General features: G+C 46.9%; 1 protein-coding gene across 3 annotated transcripts in view; it reads right to left on the reverse strand.

The window, feature by feature from the left end:
- Positions 1-347: 347 nt before the first annotated feature.
- The window catches only part of Tgs1 (trimethylguanosine synthase 1), a 40,534-nt gene continuing 21,257 nt past the window's right edge, over positions 348-19,624 (reverse strand). The window contains exons 9-13 of one of the 3 annotated variants that reach the window (XM_023717734.1): positions 17,644-17,793; positions 15,749-15,892; positions 11,811-12,027; positions 10,992-11,070; positions 348-802 (exon numbers count right to left, since the gene is read on the reverse strand). In XM_023717734.1, coding sequence (XP_023573502.1) covers positions 668-802; positions 10,992-11,070; positions 11,811-12,027; positions 15,749-15,892; positions 17,644-17,793 — 725 coding nt within the window. In that variant the 3' untranslated portion in view covers positions 348-667. Of the gene's footprint in view, positions 803-10,991; positions 11,071-11,810; positions 12,028-15,480; positions 15,513-15,748; positions 15,893-17,643; positions 17,794-19,624 lie in introns of those variants that run through there. The other 2 variants (XM_023717733.1, XM_023717735.1) reach the window with 2 other exon arrangements.

Genomic DNA, 19,624 nt, shown 5'->3' on the forward strand with positions numbered 1-19,624 from the left:
GAGCGCAGGAATGAGGTGGGCTCCCGGACGTGCTGGCGTGGGGAGGCCTTCCGACGCACAGATCAGAAGAGGCGGCAGGGCGCTGACAGTGCACCAGTGAGGAAAAGTGGTGCGTCAGGGCAGGCCTCGACCCCTGTGTCCTAACACAGCTGTGATTACCTTTGGGTAGATGAATGCAGGGTAGAGAAGGGGGTGTGAAACATCTTTTTATATCATTCTAGGATTAAATTATACATTTTCAGCTTAAATGTATAACATTATTTCAACAGAGGTAAAATGGATGGGTAAATATTACCCATTCATTTTTTCTTTGTATTTTTCCACATTAAAACAATTATTTTTATATAAACATACACATCGATGTATGTGTGTAAAGATACACAAAGAAGATAAAACACAAAAATGTAAAGATGCACATACGGACACAGGCCGAGCTGACCACAGGAGCAGCCTGTCCTGTGTCACGCTTGCCGTCCTCATGTGTGCAGCACACACAACTTCATTAGCGACCCCAGACCTCAGAGCGCTTCTCTAGCAGCCCCCAGCGGCTCAGGCGAGCTCCCGCGCCCCGCGACGCGGAAGAGCGCGTGCGCAGGAACCAGGGACCGCCCACGGCCACTCCCAGCGTGCGCGATCAATCTCTGCGCGCTATGTGATCCTTCTGTCTCTATGTTGCCTCACAGTTTGGAGGGGCTGGTTTTCGGATCAGGTCTCCAAAATAAGCCGTGATTGTCTTCAATTTATTGTTCAGAAAGTTCTGTTCTATTTCCACTTGCCCCCCTGGCCCAGCTAAGGATGCCACCTAAAAAAGAACAGAATAAAGTTATACATACAGAAGATTGATTTCAAAACAATCTTATAGCTTTATCAAATAACAGGAAGACTTAACCTTTTAAACTAAGTTCCTTGACTGGTGAGCTAGCTCAGCAGACTAAGCATTTGCTTAGGCAAGCGCAGGGACTGGGCTTCGATCCCCAGTACTGCATGCTGTGCCAGCACCGTCCCGGGCACGCTGAATCAGTGACCAAATCCGGGTGTGGTGGTGCATGCCTGTAATCCCAGCGCTGGGGAGGCTGAGACAGGAGGTTCACTACAAGTCAGAGTTGCATAGTGAGACCCTGTCTTAAATATATAAATTAAAAAAGAACAAACAAAAACTAAGTTCGTCAAATAATCCGACATTGCAAATGTTCACTGGTATTTCCCAGGTAACCAACCACGCATGCACTATTTGGTGGTTATTTGTTGTTTCAGACCCTTCTGGCATTAAGATCCAGGCACTACATTTTGTAAAGACTTGAGCTCTGTGGGGCCGGGGAGATGGCTCAGATAAATAAGCACTTGCCTGGCAAGTGCAAGGACCTAAGTTCAATCCCCGGTTCCTCAAAAAAAAAAAAAAAAAAAAGACTTGAGCCCCCAAGCAAGTCCCCTTTATTACCTTGCTCCTGCCCTCCCGGCCACTTGGCAGTACTTGCCAGGAACCTGCTATGTGGCTGCGAACCGAGCGGGAGTGCCACGATCCAGGCAGCGACCCTTACTCTCACGAGCAGCTGAGCGGCTATTACAATCGCTTCCTTCTCCAACTCATCACTTTCACTGGTCTCCCGTGTGGATCCCCTTGTCCACCTGTTGCTCTTTTATGTTATGTCACATTTAAAAAATAATCATGGTAAACGCTCTGCTCTTTTTGAGGTCTGCTGCAACGTGGCGGCCAGCCCCTCAGGGAGCACAATGCGCCCTCCCATCCGCCTCCAGAGCTGCAACGACAGGGCACACTCAGGTGGCCACTGTGTGGGTATAATCAGGTGCCGCAGAGTCCTCTGCTCCTGAGAGTATGCTCGCATTAGTCTTGGTTATACTTCAAGCCAGCAATGTTTGCCTTAATTTTTTTTGTCGTTTCTGAAGTGACTTCCATTTATTTTGATACATCTTTTCCCCATGATGATTTACAGGATCTTCAAGCCAGTATAAGTATTTTATAAATATTTCTATTTTGGGGTATATACTTCACAATACCTTTCAGCAAGAAAATACTGAAGAGTAAAGACTAGACACAATTACTGGGTACAGTGAAAATCGGCTGCAAATATTTCTGAGGTAAGAAGGCACCACACACCTGCTCAACGAAGAAAACCACCCTTACAACACAGGATGATTTCATTTTTACGTAGGACCTAGAACACTTAGGCTGCCAATTAGGTGCTGAATGGCAGAGCAACGTCCCCAGTTTATGCCATGAATTCATAGGGAAGAGGGTCCAACAACTCAGGCTCCTTCCCCTTGGTCCTCACAGAGTGTGCTTCTCTGGGAGGGGCAGGCTGGCGCTTCAGCTGAGCCAGGTACCTTTCTCTTTGGCTTCCTTCTTTTTCTGATCACTTTCCTTGACACGTTTCAGGAAGCTATCACGACTTTTTGAGTGTTTAATATGCTCAATACGCACATTAATCCTCTTGGCAAGTATCTTGTCCTTGACTTGCTTGTTTACACCAATGCCAACAGCATGCTGGTAACGCTGTAGACTTGTCCCGTTTTGCGAGGGTAGCATTTGTGAGGCGTGCCTTTTTGCACAGTACCCATTCCCTTGATGTCTACAATATCATCCCTTTTGTAGATTCACATGTGTGTGGCCAAAGGAACAACCCTGTGTTTTCTAAAAGGCCTGGAAAACATATCCCGGGCTCCCCTCCTCTTGCCCTTTGTGTTCGTCATTTTACTGGAAGATGGTGGTTCTGGCTGAAATGAAGCTACCTTCATTTCTTAAAAAGGTAAGTTTTGTTTTGGCCCAGTATTCTTTCCCTCACCCAACCTTGTATAGCTCTATGAATAATGAAATATAGAACCTATGCTTGTGTCACCAGTGATCAGTTTATCTGGGTAGCAAAAAAAGGACAAGGGGAATGCAGGTTACTGCCCTACAGTTAGAAAACAGGAACCATGCGGCAGAGAAAGGCCGACTCCAGGTGTCCGAGATCGGCACAAACGCAGGAGATGCACATTGTTCTAACAGCAACCGTCAAAGCTGGAGTCTGTGACTCCGAGGAGTCAGTGCTCGGTCAGGCTAGCTGGCTTGCGAGGGCCGCGAGGATCCAGCACAGCTGCCGTGCATTAGCATCCACTGTCACCATCAGGATTCCACCCAGGCGTGCCTTGTTCAACAACTGAGCTCCAGTTAAGTAAGGGACTGTAGAGTACATAGTTTTCAATACTGAGAACAAAGAAAAGGTCAAAGGAAACTCCAACGTGATGATTTTGCTTTTATTTCTACAGCTTTACGTGCAGTACTGCAACACCAGCAAAAATTACTGGACAAACAAGGTGTACTGTACAAGAGCACATCGAGGCTCTCGAAACAAGCTGCACAGACCTGTATCCCCAACGCGTGGGCTCTGAGTCTGAACTGCACGCCTCGGTTTTAAGTCCAAACAGTCTAGAACAGGCAGGCTAGGTGTTCCTTCGGCGGTACCAGGGATAGAACTTGGGACCTTGCGCTTGCCAGGCGAGTGCTTACGCCACCAGCCGTATCCCGCCAAGAGGCAGGTTGTTAAACAAGGAACACTTGTATTCAGAACTATTTCAACTTCATGTTAGAAGGAGGTCATAGATACAGAACTGGGGAAGAACCAGTATGCTCTGGGACAGCCGAGAAGAAGGAGCTGTTGCCCCGGGGCAGTGGCAGCATCATGGCCCTCCGCCACTCCCGGCAGGACAAGGGAGAGGGAGGAGGTACTTTAACCAATGGACGTTAGACCCCGCTGCTTGTTCATAAGGAATAATTTTTTTTCTTTTCACGTTAGCCAACAAGTTTTAATATGTGTTTTGGAGATAAACCATACACAAACTATAGTAATGGACATTACCGGAATTAAAAGCAAGTGTGCAAGATAGCACTACAGAAAAAAGACCAACCACAGACTGTTAGCAAGCTTCTTATCGCTTTTTATAAAAAAAATAATTTTGAGAAACAAGTAGCAATGAGACAGTTTCAAAACCAATTAGTAGGGCAGTTTCAATAATACGTTGCATATTGTCTACTTAGTGGTTATTCATAGTACAAGATGCAAGATGCAGACATGATATCCTGTCCACAAACTTGTTCTATTAAAACAAGTCTTTTTATTCACTGAATTAAGAGAAAGTAGCTGTATATCTATCCTATTTTGAATATACAGATACAAAATGGTCCTTCATATTTGTATCCCCTTTTTTTGTGTAGTTCTGTCAGAGACAGGTAATCCATTGTCATGTAAATATTGTAGGTGCGTGAATTCAGCAAAATATTCCAATACAGTCCAGTGGTCGACAATAGTGGTGCGTTTTCCGCACAGAGGAAAGTGATCGATGATGTAGAGTGTGCCTAAGGAGAGTCACATGGAGAGAAAACATTCTCTCAGGCTTTCACAGAGAACAAACTGGCCAAGCAATGGCGCTGACTCATCCACGTGGCTGACACTGACAAGGGATCTACAAACTGCGGTACAGGGTTTCAGGGTAAATCCTGAGGGGATTTCACTGACCTTGTCAGACCCAAAAGTTACACTTCTTGTTATATAGGTTTTGCTTTATCTTGGTCTTACCCATCTAGCAGGAATAGTTAAACTGAAAGATAGCATTGCAGTGGCAATTACTAGGAATAACAGATTGATATTCTACTTTTGTATTTGTGTCAATCTGATTTTTTTTTAATAAGGATAAAATGAGAAATTTTGATCAGTACATCAAAAGTGTAACTGTTTCACCATAATTTTTGGAGTGGAATCCAGTGTTTTATTGTTTCTGTTAAATAATTATTTAAAGAATGCAATAAGACTGGCAAGCTGCAGTGTTCTGGAGGTAGCAGTGGGACAGGTGAGATGGGAGGAGAAAGGAAGGGACAATTAAGTTGGGTAAGAAAGAGCTAAGTGGAACTAAAACAGGAGCAGAAAATCTGGTAAGAGAGGTGTGGCAGGCTCCATCTACTAAGGATTTGCTCTACCAATTTAGAAAGCCACTAATATAGATTTTTGCATTCTACAGCTGAAAACATTAGAACACTACCTGTCTCCCTAAAAAGGGCAGTAATTATTATTTGTTTTTAATCTTTTATTTGGTACAGGGTCTCGCTATGTAGCTCCGACTCATAGTGGCCCTCCTGTTTCAGCCTCTCCAGCACTGGGATTAGAGGCAGGCACCACCTCCTGTTTCAGCCTCTCCAGCACTGGGATTAGAGGCAGGCACCACCATGCCTGGTTTTGGCTGGCACAGCACGCACTATTGGGGATTGAACCTGGGTCTTTCTGCTTCCCAAGCAGGTGCTTAGACTGCCGAGCTATCCCCCCAGCCTTAAAAAGGGCACTTTGAGCAAAAGGAAAATTTGAAATATACTCAAGATACAATTAAAAGTTATCATATACTGTGTAAACTATAAATAGAATGATACCAGGAGGAAACTTGTAAAATTTTTACTCTTTCCACCTCTCAGAGGAATGCATTCGCATGGGTGCTCTGGGCAGGACAAGGGGTGACGGCAGATGTTTTCTGAGAACTGTATCGCGAGGCCATAAACTACACAGGAACTACTTAGTGAAGCCTTCCAGCTTTCCAGCCTAGGCAGAGCAGTACAGCAGCAACCACCACAGGACATCTGTCTGTTCATGGACTTTACATCGTAGCTAGAAAGCCACTCGATGGACTAAGTACTGGCCCTGTGCTGAATCGGTATGTCAACAGACAGTGATTAAACTCGTAAGTGTGCAGGCAAATTTTTTTTTAAATTTAATGTGTTACTTTCTTTTGTTATTTTCAATTCCTTCGGCTGGCACAACCTGCTCTGAGGGCAGGGCTGGCAGGGCATATGGTGCTGGGGATCGAACCGCGGTTCCCTGTGCCTGCCTAAGCTTGCCCAAGCTGGTGCTTTAGATTGCTCAACTATCTTGCCGGCCCCAATGTGTTACTTTCAAGTATTATGATGAAAATGATTTCTAACCTTATACTTCCTGTACTTTTTCAAATTTCAAGGTTAGAATTTTAGAGCTGCAAAGGTTAATTCACGTTCAGGTGCGCAGGTAAAGCTTTGCTGGGAGTACACAACACTATCTATCTGCAGCTGTCCTTACTCTTCACTAACACCGTAACTGGTGAAGTGGTACTTAGCTCCCTGCCCATTCTTAAAGTTTAATAAACCGTGCGAGACTAGGGGGACGGCTAGCAGCTCTGCATCATGCTGTTTGGGCTGCGTGGCTTAGGCGTCAGATTTAACAACATGCCCATAGTCTGCACGGATTAGCATTGAGGACTGAACCCTCGCTGCTTCTTACGTTAGGCTGCACAGTTGGAGTGCCGGGGCTGGCAAGGAGGAACGGGTCACAGGCCAGCCGAAGGGACAGCATTACTAGCACCTGTGCTGACCTTCACTGGCTGGGGAAGGTGACCAACGAGCAGTCCCTGAGCTTCGTCTCCCATCTGCTTTCGGAACTGAATGCTGGAAACACGAGGAGTGCTCTTGAACAAGTTCAATAAAACGGAACAGGCCAGAGCACCAAGACCCCCATGAGCACGGGACCGCGGCTAGCACCACGTGTGGTGCGGAAGAGCCGGGCATCCCTCTATTTCTTGTTGATGTCGCCAGCCAAGAAACTGCGCTCCACTACTAAAGGAGCTAGCAGCTCACACTCAGAATCATGCCAGCAAATCCGCCTGTCTCTTCATCTGATGGATGAGCCTGCCGGTTCCACAGCCTCCCTACAGAATGATGAATTACACACAAGAGAGAACACACAGAACTGCTTGAATGGTACGGCATCAGTTCGCCCAGGGAAGGCCAGCTAATAAATATTATAACTGATCCTATGCTCATCCTAAACGGCAACACAACTGCAGCTATTTTATTAGGAGCAGAGTGGATCTGGAGACCCGGTACCAGGACCTAGAGGGAGGGGACGCTTGCAGCAGACAAGGACCGGCCCACTAGTGCTCCCACTACTCCAGGGACTTCTAGCCCTCTGCTGTCTTTCTTACTGAGCAGGAATGGGCCAGAACAGACTGTGGCAACTCCTGAATAGTTCCTTCGGCTGCTCTTGTCACTTCACATTCTGGTAACTGCCTGAACCTCACAGAGCTACCCCTGCGACAGGAGGCGAGCGTTTCTTCCTGTCACTGAACACGCTGTCGTCGGTGGCTGAGGTGGTGCTGCCACTGTAGCTGAGTGGCCATACAGAGCTCTGGACTTCCCTAGTGCACTCGCCAAGCAGACCAGCCTGGTAACCTGACGCGCACACTGCAGAGGGGGAGAAAGGCCCACCAAGCCCCAAGCAGGCCATCCACAGAAGGAAGGCTCCGGGAGCCGACACTGCGCGGGTGCGCAATGCAGTGTGCTGTGAGCTACGCGCACACTTCTGTGCTCCGAGTCGGAAGCGCGGGCTGAGCTGAGATCGGGCTGTGGCATCTGTGACGCCTGCGGGGCCCAGAGCCCAGCGGGGCCTCGCTCCTTCTCCTCTCACGGCTGGCTGCAGAACCTGGACGAGAGGCCCCTTCTCCTGGAGCGGCTTCACTGTACACACTACGTGGGCACAGTTTTGGCTATAAGAATGCTACCTTAGACCAGATTCTCACATCATTAGTTCAGAACATTCTGATATTAATTTTTCCTCGTTCTAAAACTTAGAAATATGAAGGCACTACTTTTTAGCTTATTAGATACTATGATTACCTGTGGTGACTGTTTACTGTATTTAGCCAAAAACCATAAGAAATGCTGAGTTGAACTTACAGTTATTATTAAAGATATTTTCCAAATAACATCACCTAACAGATTATTTATAAGTGACTCTAATTACTCAATGTGCATGACTCTTTTTCTGTATGGCAAGCTTTAGAAATGTTACCAATAATTTCTATCTGCCTACCTCTCTACCAATAAGCCAAGCAATAAAAACAAACTGTTGGGGGTCACAGCTCCGGGGCACGGCTCCTGCTGGCATGCACAGCTCCCTAGCAGAACGAACAGCTAGGGATGCTTACCACAATGAGCAGCTTTCCACGCCAGACATGGGAGGCCTAGTATCGGCTTGCCTCCACCCCCTCCTCCATCTTCCTCCGCTCCCCCCTCCCCTGCTTCCCTCCTCCCTTCCCCTCCCCTGACCCCCTCCTCCCTTTGGCTCTCCTCCTCTCTCTTTTCCTCCTTTCCCCTCCCCCCTCAACTCCCCTCCCCTCCCTTCTCCTCTGGGATTGAGCCCAGGGCCTTATGCGTGCTAAGACCCTACTCTACCCCTGAACATCCCGTAGAATGGAACTTAAGAGCCAACGGGAGCCTAGGGAATTCTGACAACTAAAAAGTGAGAGTTTATCTCTCACTTAAATAATCATAGGATGCTTTACTATGATTATTAGGATATGAAGTATTATATCCCAGGAGCATAATACTTTCCTCCTTTAAGAGGAAATAAAACAGGCAGGTTTGGCCCAACTACTATCAGATGTCTATCTAAAGCACACACTGAAAGGGGCACATGTCAGGCAAGGCTGGTGAACCAACACTCAGAGGGCCTCCACTTTACATTTTAAACATAGTTCTTAGGGATTTCAATGTTACCTTTGCCGCTAGTGAAATGAATGAATATACAAACCCAAGGGCCTTAATTTGGACCAAGGAGTACAAAAGCTATATCCATTCTCTGAAGGTAGTTACATCTAGTTAGGAAATGAACCACGGATAAGGAGCCACTGTTATCACAAAGACCAGGGCTCTTCCTCTCCTCGGTCCACGCCCAGCTAAGAGAAAACTCCTCCTATCAGACTCCACCAGCGCCGATTTCACAGAGGGGTGCTCCATGCTGGCTCTGCAGCCTATACTGTAGGAGGAGTCACACTGGCCTGCCCCGGGGCCTTGCTCTGCATGCAGTTTACTACTTAAAAGAAACTGCACCTTTGCAAGCACAGCAACTCCCATGCTAGGACCACAACCTGCACTGGAATGCCACGGCTGTCAAAGGAGAGAAATGCAGGACAGTGCAGCGACACAGAGGCCCCAGGAGACACGGACATCCTGAGCTTTCTCAGCCGAGCCTCCAGCCTTCATGCGTGAGTTCAGAAAATGAGTGAAGAGCACCTCAGAAGACTTTCTACAATATTTAATTCTTGAGAAGATGGAGCGTAAGGGCTACATGTCCTGGAATAACCCCCTAGAATTAAAAGGGAGTTGGAGACAAAGACAACAGGGTACCTACAAAAGTATTTCATGGACACAGCAAAAGTTAGCAGTATTTCATGTATGAAATGACTTCAAGACAAGCTGTATTTGCGTCAAGTCCAGAGCTCAGGATGGTGTAAGCAGAATCCTGAGTACAATTTCTCTAGAAAGTTAACGGTTGCTTATAGACCTTTCCGTGGGGAAAAAGCTTAAGACTCTGAAAACCCAGCTACGTGTTTTACAAGTTTCAGTTCTGCAGACATTCTGTGGGCCTTAACGCTTCTCTCACGCCTGTACTGGTGTCTCCTCTCATTTTAAATATCTCACATAGGGTACCATTTCCTTTAAGACAAAATGTCACTTTCTTACTGTAATTTCACCTAACTCCAATACCAAATGAAACAATGCACTTGAAATCTCAATTTCTGACTTTCATTTTCTAGTGTCTTTACTCCCTCTAGAGGCAGGAAACAGGAATGGAATACCAACCCTAATCCCAGCAGGACTTTAAAGACACACACAAGGGGACCCCTGGCTCGGGGGCCCCCTCCTTCTCTTGGACAGGAGCTTTCTTTCCCCCAATAAATATATTCTGCTCATGAAAAGAAATAAATAAAAGACTCACCCCCCTACACACACCGTTAAGCACTCCCTGTGAAATGTTAACCAGCTGACCCTGATGGGAAGCAGGGACTCGCCTACTGGTATTTTCCCAACTGAGCCTATCACATGTAACTTAAGGAGCGCGACATAGCTCAGCAAATGCACGCGGCCTGTCGTGATGGTTACAGAACACGACGCTGACCTGACTATGAGAACACCAACTATGCTACCAGTAAGCTCAGCCTTCTCTGAAAGTCCAGAACTAGCTGAGTCATGCAAGTAGCAATATGTCTAATATCAAATCTGATATTAGAAACACGCTGTATGGGATGACACACTTTCATATGCAGAAGTGGCACAACGTACTATTGTAGGAGGCCCAGTGCCTAGAAAGACAAGGTCAGATTCATTTCCAGTCGGGAGTGAGAGCTTGGCAAGCCTCATTTACTTCTAACGCACAGAATCCCAGTGCTGTAGCATGTTACAACTGCTAAAGCTACGCTTGGGTCTCACGCCAGGAAATAAATCAGAGAAATTTTTTCTAAGTGTATGAGGCTACCAGTGGCTTTTAAAAGCCATTCAGGGGCTGGGGAGAGAGCTCAGTAGAATAAGCGCGGGCCTGAGTTCAATCCCTGGTTCCACCAAAAAAAAAAAAAGCCATTCAGTTATGCTATGACACCAAAACACAGGCAGTGCGTGTACACATACACAGGCGCGCGCAGAGCTATATTCCATAACAGAATGGATGTATTTGAGCTGAAAAACTAGACAGTCTGCAAGGAAAAAAGGGAGGTCCAAAATACCGGAAAACATAGAAGAACAATGCATAACAGATACGCCAGAAAAAGTAAGAGGCGGTGAGAACAGAGCTGAGAAAATGTGAATGCACTTAAACGTCAGTCCTGGCTGAGTGCAAGGTCTTCCAGAGACAGAACCTCAGGCCAGCTGTGCTCAGGACTACTCAGAGCCCCGCAATCAAGGGCTTCGGCGGGCAGGCACTGGGGAGCCGAGTCGCAGCACGTCCCAGGGCCTCCTCTGCGGGTGCTCGCACACACTGCAAGCTGTGCAGACAATCAGAACGCAGCCGGCCCCTGCCACGCACGTGCAGCTGCTAACGACAGCCAGCCAGCCAGGGACCGCTCAGGCAGAGCCTGAGATCAGAAAACGTCCTACCTTCTTCTGCCCATTCTTTGAAGCACACAGAAGGGCTTTGACAATGGCTTACCTGGTCAGTGTCAGCATTTCTTGGCAGAAAATAAACAATATTATTAGTAATCTTCTGCGAAAGCCTGAAAATTTCAAAGGTAGAAAGCAGTTAAAGAAATAAAACCAGTTTATTTCTTTACAAAAAGTGATGTTCTTTCTCATCAGAATGCAAATCTATTCTGCTGTGTAGCAGAGCGCCCAAACTTCAGTCCCCTAATGCAGTGGCACACGCGCCAGCAGGCCACATATATATATCACTGGTGCTCCAAGAGGGTCTCGTCACTGCGCGGGACCAAGAAGAGAACCAAGCATGGGTTGTACTTAGCAGTACAGAGCCCCTGACAGGCCAGAGATGGGGAGAAGTTCAATCTATTCATTCAGTTATCCCAGTGGTAGACAGCTAGAAGTCAGAAAAACTATTTCGATCATTTCCTAGTTGAGAAAACAGAACAGGGAATAGGAAAGCATGACTCCTTCCAGTAAAGAAAAAAGTCAAGACACTTGTCAATATAGCCCAAGTCAGGGAGAACTAAAAATAGCTATGGGCTGGACACTCAGGGATTCCAGACAGGCTGTGAAGAAAGTCTCCACCTGCGAACAATGTATTCTACTTGCTGCACGTTAGCACAATTAGACAGCAGTCAAGGGACACTGATTTCACACTTGCCATTCCTTTTGGAGGCCCACCACTACATCATTTCTACCTGTTTGTTCTGCGCAGGCATGCACTGGAGTCTATGCAATCTATCAGCTCGTACCAGCCCTCCTCAACCTCCCTCTCACACACACACCCTCCCCGCAGCCCCACTCAAGTGCACTCTCGGTGTGCAAAGGATATCCGTCAGGACACATCATGGTTCTGATGTCAAAGGTCTCTGCAGTGGCATAATCTGGCCCTCCCCACGGTGGGCTGAGGAAGACAACATCGGCCTTGAGGCTGGGAGCCAGCAGCAGGAAGTCTCCGCAGATGAACTCGATCTTATCTGCTACTCCATAGACCTCGGCATTATTGCGAGCAAGATCAATCTTAACAGGGTCGATATCAATGGCAATCACTGAAAATGGCAAAGGAAGAGCTAGGTCAGTTGACAGCTATTAGGAGTTCTATAGAAGAGCTCATTTTTATAATGGTCTGCTTATTTGAGTGAAACTTTTGTAAAGACCAAGAAACATTTGGTTACTTATACCACAGATTTTAGTTCAATTTTAAGGGACTATGACTGTTGCTGAAAGAACTGGTTTCACAGCTTTCTCACCCAGCCAGCTCCTAAGTAAGCGGCATGCTGTCGCCTCAGGGGTCTGCAGGCCAACCGGAAGAGGAAGCGCAGCCTCTGAAGCGTGGGTAGGCCAAGGAGCTAAGGCCCCTGCTGAGGGAAAGCCTCCTGCTAGCTTTCAGAAAAGGCATTTTCATGAAAGGAGTCCATGCCTAAAGGAACGCAAATTTAGTAACTTCTACAGAAAACCAAACAAAATGTACCTTTACAAATCTATATAGCAAGCTACAAATAACAAAAGCAAAGCAAACTGTTGATGTTTACTGAGGCACTCCTGGTAGAGGAAAGAGGCAGTATCATGTTTTCCTGCTGGGCACTCTCTTATTCTCCTGCACTTCCAGTTAGCAGTGATGGAAACGTGAGTCAGCTGGCTCCCTCATGTCTACAGTAAGTGATCCCAGCGTGCTGCAAGTGCCCAAGTGTGCGGTGACAGAATCCTGCCCAGGAAGGGCCTACAGGTAACGTGGCACTGTTTCCATGGAAATGCTAGCTTCAACATTTGTTAACATTTGAGGACTAATGTGCTGAATTATTATACGAAGCACCAGTCAAAACCAGGCATTTATATGGTCCACTTTCACTTTCGCACTGTAAATAAACTAGTATTCAGATTTATGAGGTTTTAGCTACTTTTACAGTTGACACAGAGGAAACAAATATGCTGCCATGCTAAACATTCAAAAGAAAAAGTCACTCTCAACGTCACACCTATTCAAGGGTTCCTTTTTTTTTTTTTTTTGGTGGATCCAGGGATTAAACTCAGGTCCTTGCGCTTGCTAGGCAAGCACTTATTCCACTGAGCCATCCTATGTTCTTCTCTCTTTTGGAGGCCAACTCTGGGTTTAGGCCAGTAGAGGAGTACTGTTGTCATCCCCCAAATGTCATGTGCTTAAAGGTGGGACTTTGGGAAGTGAGGGATTATAAGGGCTTTTAGGCTTGGCTGTTCGGAGGTGGGCTTGGCTAGAAGAAGGTCGGGTGACCGGCAGGCTCTGCTCCCCTGCACTGTGTTCTGTGAGCAGCTCTCCGCCACACTCTATCCTGCCCTGGGGCCAGGACACCAGGGCCTGGAACCTCCATAAGCTGTGGGCCAAAAACAAGGCTTTCCCTCTTTCTGCTGTGGGTGTCAGCAGCTGCGTCACAGTGAGGAGAGTGAAATGCCAGCAAATGTCTGGTGATACTGAAAGGAACTGGGACCCTCACCCACAGTTAGATCTCGAAGGCTCACGCCCTGTGCCGCGTGGCTGCCATAGGCCAGCAAATGTCTGGTGATGCTGGAAGGAATTACGACCCTCACCCACAGTTAGACCTCAAAGGCTCCTGACCCCCGTGCTGCCATATGCCAGAGCCCTGGCAAAGAACATCTCTGTCATCATGGAGAGCTCTGCTGGGCAGGGGTACCAATGTTACAAAACACTGAAAGGTGAAAAAATCTTTTTTAAAATTATTTTTGATACAAGCTCTAGTTATGCAACTTAGACTCATAGTGATCCTCTTGTCTCAGCCTCCCCAGTGTTGGGAATACAGGTGTGCACCTCCATGCCCAGTTTGAGGTCGGCCTGGCATCCAGTACCAGGGATTGAACTCGGGTCCTTACACTTGCCAGGCAGGTGTTTAGACCACTGATCTACCGTCCCAGCCTGAAAAACAAAAGTTTTTAACAGCCACATCAAGTCTGTATCTGTCAGTGACTGGCAAAGCAGCGACACCAACTGAGTAGGAAGCAAGCAGGCACAAAAGGATGTCAGCTCTGCACAAAGCCGCTGTCCCGTGTGCACACAGGAGCACACGCACACGATACACAGATTCAAGCAGTGAAGCATGACCACGCACGTATGCACGTGTGCGCACGCACACAAAGGCGGTCATGCTGGGGCTGCTTCACACACCTTGCCGTGGTGCAGCCAGCGCGACTACTGCAGAGGGATCTGGGGAAGATGCAGCAGTGTGCACAGATCGGCGCGGGGCACGCCGAGCGGCTCCCACAGGCGAGGCCACGGCAGCACAGGAGGCCTCCTTTCCTCCCGGGACGCAGTCCAGAAGGGTGGAGGCTACATGGCCCTCGTGCTGTTAAGGAGGCTCTGTGAGGCACAGAAGGCTCCTGTCAGCTTGGGCCCCACTGTCCATGACGTCCTTTACCAAGTGGGTACGAAACTATTGACAGCTCTGCCAACACTTGCCGAAGTACAAATGTACGATTTGCAATTGTTTTTATATTTCAAGAAGTTTCCAGACCTATGTGGTACCTCATTAAGGGCATGTATTTTAACCACCACATTTGGGTACAAAGCTAAACCAAGCGCTACTTTCACCATTGGTGGAAAAGCATTTCCAGGCAATGTACACTGATTTGAGTGCATGACAAGGCTCGTCTGGCGAACTGACAAGAAATCTGAGAATACACAGTGGATTCAGAGGCAACAAGAAGACTACCACGCCATTAGGTAGGAAAGCAGCTTTGATCCAGGCTGTTAAGACTGTCTAAAGCTAACAAACAGCAAGTCTGGAGCGAAGGAGTAACTAAACAGTAGCCACGTTTTGTCAGCGCTGGCCTTAAAGTTAACGGTAAGATACACTTCCTTCTGACTTCCACACTATGATTTCCAGAAACATTATGCCTTCCTAGTTAACACTAGAACTTTACGTAAATTACAGAGATTCTGCTAAAGCTTGCTGAAACGGGCATTAGTGGTTGGTACGTATCCCATGAAGACACGAGAAATAAAAGCATCCTCTGAGTATGATTTGACTGGGTGTCTTTGAAAGTGACCATGACATTGTTAGAGAAAACTGAGCAGAGAGTGTGCCTCCAGCTCGTGGCTTCCACCCAGGCAAGCTACTTCGGGCAGAATGTTCTATTTCTTGAGAGTCTCCTTCCTCCAAGGATAAAGCACACTGCCTATCGGACACCGTTATTGGCATCTATACACTCAGCGAGGTTTTCTTTCTTCTGATTCAAAGTAAAACAGTCCTGGGGATGATATAAAATTTCTTGACCAGACTTTTAGAGTCTTCGTACACTGCATGAAGAAAAGCATCACAGGACTACTTCGCATCAACGTCTCCTTTAAATGAGGTCAAATGATGGGCAGAGCCACGAAGACCACGACTGAGTGGCAAAGTGGGCTTCCTGGGCTGGTAGTCTTTCCTTCCAAAGAACGATGTTAGCATTTTTGGTTTTACGCAAGGTTATGATCTTAGCTCCAGCAGTTTGTAGGTCTATACAGTCTTGCGTAAGTTATACCTAGTCTCTCAGTGTCTCAATCTACCTGGGAAAAGCAGATGGTAAACGACAAATTTCATGGGACTGTTGACTGAATACACTGTTACACATCCAGTGCTTATACCAGTATGCGCTATAAACTGTAGAACTCATGTATACAAGATACTACTTTACGTATTTGGCGTGAAATTATTATACAATCTCAGCAAAGACAGGCTGAAATAAAAGTACACATTTCCTGAATAAACTGGAAGCAACCCTCCTCCCACGGATGGCGATTACCTCTTTCTCCTGCTAAGGCAAACTGGATGGTGTTTCCTCCGACCCCACAGAATGCGTCCACGACAACGCCACACCGGAAGCTCTGGCCCACGCGCCGCGCAATGTGCTCCGCGATCTTCTCAGGCGTGACTGAAAACCAGCCCTCTGCAGGGAGAAGCATCTGTCAGGCCAGCCGCAGTGCTCACTGCATTCGGTGCTGAGGCTTAGCCCTCCCTTCCTACAAGTTGTAAGGCTTCCTAGGCTTAAGGAAAGCTCTGCACTCTCATTTCTATGTAAGTGAGCACTCCGACTTTTAATGAATGAATTATTTCTTTTGCGGTACCAGAAGTTGAGCTCAGGCGGAGCTTGCCAGGCAGGCACTTAGGCCGCTGAGCTACAGCCCCCGCCCTAGACTCCAAGTTTTAACCCAGTTCTTCCTAATACCTTCACCTTTCCAGGAACTACACACAGCACTGACATGGTGTGAGACACTCACCACTACCTATCTGTATGGAAGACAGAAAGTCAGCTTTTCCAACTGCAGCGCCAACAAGTCTCCCAATTATTTCATTTCTAATGGAGAAACAATAACCTAGATTTACACTGAGGGAAAAAACTTGCACATTCTGAAGGGCTAGAAAAAGCAGGGGCTGCCAGTAAGTGGCTGCAGAGCTGCCCAAGGAAGACAGGACAGCAGAACACCCCCCGCCGGGTCCGGGAGCACTGCCCTCCTTTCCGCAAGGCCCCTCTTCCAGCAGCGCACCCCTCTGAACACATGTGTGCCAGCGTCCCATTCCCACCCCCGACGCAAACCTCAAATGGCTCCTCGCGCCTTGAAGAACAAGAATATCAAGTCATGACGTACAACTTGCAGCTTTTCTCTGCATTACTTCTCCTAATAAACTCCTACAGGCTTCCCTCAAGCCACGCCAACTTGTAAACTACGGGGAGAGGTTCAGGACATCCCTGAGAGTCCACCAAGGACCCAGACCTCGAGTGGCCCCAGCAAGAGAAAGAGCACCAGCCTTCGCGACTGGGCTAGGGAAGGCGTCCTAGATCAGAGGAGAGACGCTTGGGAAGGAGCCCAAACGTTTCCAGCGTCAGATAAATCATGCGTTTCTGCACTAGCTATTTCTTCACCAGATGTCCTTTCTAATAATCTATCAATTACTTTCACTATGTATCCTACAATGCTACAAATACAGATTAAATCTATCTGAAAGTTTCAGAAATACATATATTCCAAACTGAGACAGTCTAGATAAACAACTGGCCACCATCCTTTTGGAAAATGCCAAGGTAGGGCTGGGGGTGCAGCCCAGTGGTGGAGCTTCACTTGGCAAGGGTCTGCAGCACTGAGGCAGCAGCAAAGCCCCCTAATCTCAATCCGTCAGCCCAGATTTAGGCAATTAGAGACACCTGAAAACTAAAAGCAACACTTGACGCTACACTGGAAGAAAAAAGACACTTTCCAGCACGTGGCAGGCAGCAGGAGGAGATGATGCATGCCTGCGACCCCAGCACCTGGGAGGCTGAGGCAGGAAGATCCCCACGTTTCTGAGGTCAGCCTGAAATACACAATGAGACCCTGTCTCAAAAAACTAACATAAAGAAAGAAAAAAAGAACAAATGAATGGGTGGACATGGAAGGACAACTGAGCAAATGACGCTCTGAGCTGTAGAAAAAACTTTTGTTACATAAAGTTATGGCTGCTCTTAGCAAACACATGCTACAGTATCAAGTGGTGGTGGTATGTGTCCAAGCGAATCAGAAAAAGACACTCAGAGAATGATAAAGTACGTACTCAAGTGGTGAAAAGACGAATCCTGTTAAAAGGGGGATGAAAATTCTGGCAACTTTTCTGTAAATTTAAAGAGATTTCAAGACAAAATTAAGAAATACCCACACCTCTTACCTTGATCCAACTTAATCCCGTCATCGAAACGGGAGAAGAGCCTGTACCTCTGGGCCCAGTACTTAATGAGCTCAGGAACAGCAGCTATCTCTGGAGGTATGCCACTTGTCTTTCTGTTCATCTTTTTCTTTTTCTTCTTTTTAATTTCAGCTAAAATAAAATATCGAAGATATAAATACTATTAGAGAAGAAAATCATGGGGAACTTTATCTAAGAAGTGAAGCCGTATCAAATAATTACAATGTTAGACTACCTTCCAGCACGTCCACGTAACAGCGCACCCAGAGACAAGGGAGGGAATGATCACAACTCCAATGGCTTTATGTTTCGGCCTCAGTTTGCTTCTTACTGACTTTGAGACCAGAAAATAACCCAGGCTCTGGAAGCATCAGTTCTTTATTCTGACGAGAATTAACTAGTACACTACAGTTTACTTATTACATTTACAGTATTGACAGACATAGGCTGGGCTGGGGAGACAGCTCAGCAGTCTAAGCGCCTGCCTAGTAAGCACAAGGACCTGGGTTTCATCCCTAGTACTGCCTGCCATGTGGACCCCAGGACCCCAGGTGCACTGTGCCAGCCCTGAAACCAGGCACAGTGGCACAAGCCTATAATCCCAGCGCTGGGGAGACTGACACAGGAGGATCACTATGAATCTGATCTGCATAGCGAAAATATATATACATACATATATGTGTGTATATATAGTATATATGTAATACACACACACACACACACACACACACACATATATTCTCCAGATCTGCAAATCTTGAGCTTTGACATGACATCACAAATGGAAAAATCCACACCAGACTTCATCTGACCAGCTGTAACCAAAATTGAGATGCACTAAAAATATAGTATAAAATTATCATCAGGTTGTATGTACATAGTGCAATGTAACACAAATGAATTGATAAATTTCAGGTTAAGATGTCAGCCCTAGCCCCAAAATATCCTGTTACATGTAAATGCAAATATTCCAAAACCTGAAGAAGTCCGAAGTCTGAGCTCCACTTGTTCCAAGCCCCTCAGATGAGGGACACGCAAAGCGTGCAATATAGCTATAAAAGTTTCTGCTTCCAGGGGCCACATTACTGGTTTAGCTGACAAATTCTGAAATGTAGCTGTTTCTCGCCTCTTTACTAAAGAGCCTTGCAGAGTGGTTAAGCTCCAGCCCTGGCTGTGTTAACAGTCCCCAGAGGAGCCGCCATTCACACGCCTTCCTGACAGGGGCTCCGATTTGAATTTGGTACTTCCCCTGGCTGGCGTGAACCTCCGGTGGTCCACGCAGGATGGTGCCACTGGGTGGCTGGTCCTGCTTCTCTGGGGGAGGGGGGTCCTTGGATTCCAGTAACACAAAGCAAAAATGTGTTGAGTTAGCAGGCCAGCTGTCACTGTGTTACAGCTGCTTAAGGAAAACTCTAAAATGGTATAAATAATTGTATCCCAGCTAACTAACTTGTGGTGTAGAAGTTGTAAACACACATTACACACACTGACAGTGGGAATGTAACTATAAGATTTTCATGTAATAATTTAGAGAATTATTGATAAGCTTCACAAATATAAACTTCAATTTAATAAATGTGTTATAGTAATTTTTAATTTGAAAACATAGTATTAATATTCATATGGGGCAGTAATAAAAATTTAAGCAATAACTAAATTCAGTTCATTTATAGACTTTTTATGAATGTTTTTTAATAAAAAGACCAATAAGCCCAGTCCTAGCCCAGGTCCTATGAGTGTGTGGAGAGCTTCCTGCTACCCTGCGCCGGCGGGACCAGTCCCAGCCCAGGCGCAGCATGGGCCGGACCCTCTCCCACCCCTTCGGGCCGCCCCCCACCACTCCGCCATACCTCCCCACCCCTCCCGCCGAGTAGGAATTTCAGCCGACTTCTGGGAACCCCCAGACCCAGTCCTAGCCCAGGTCCGGTGAGTGTGTGGAGAGCTTCCTGCTACCCTGCGCCGG

This window comes from Octodon degus, unplaced genomic scaffold, assembly GCF_000260255.1.
Source record: "Octodon degus isolate 3935 unplaced genomic scaffold, OctDeg1.0 scaffold00054, whole genome shotgun sequence".
Lineage (NCBI taxonomy): Eukaryota > Metazoa > Chordata > Mammalia > Rodentia > Octodontidae > Octodon > Octodon degus.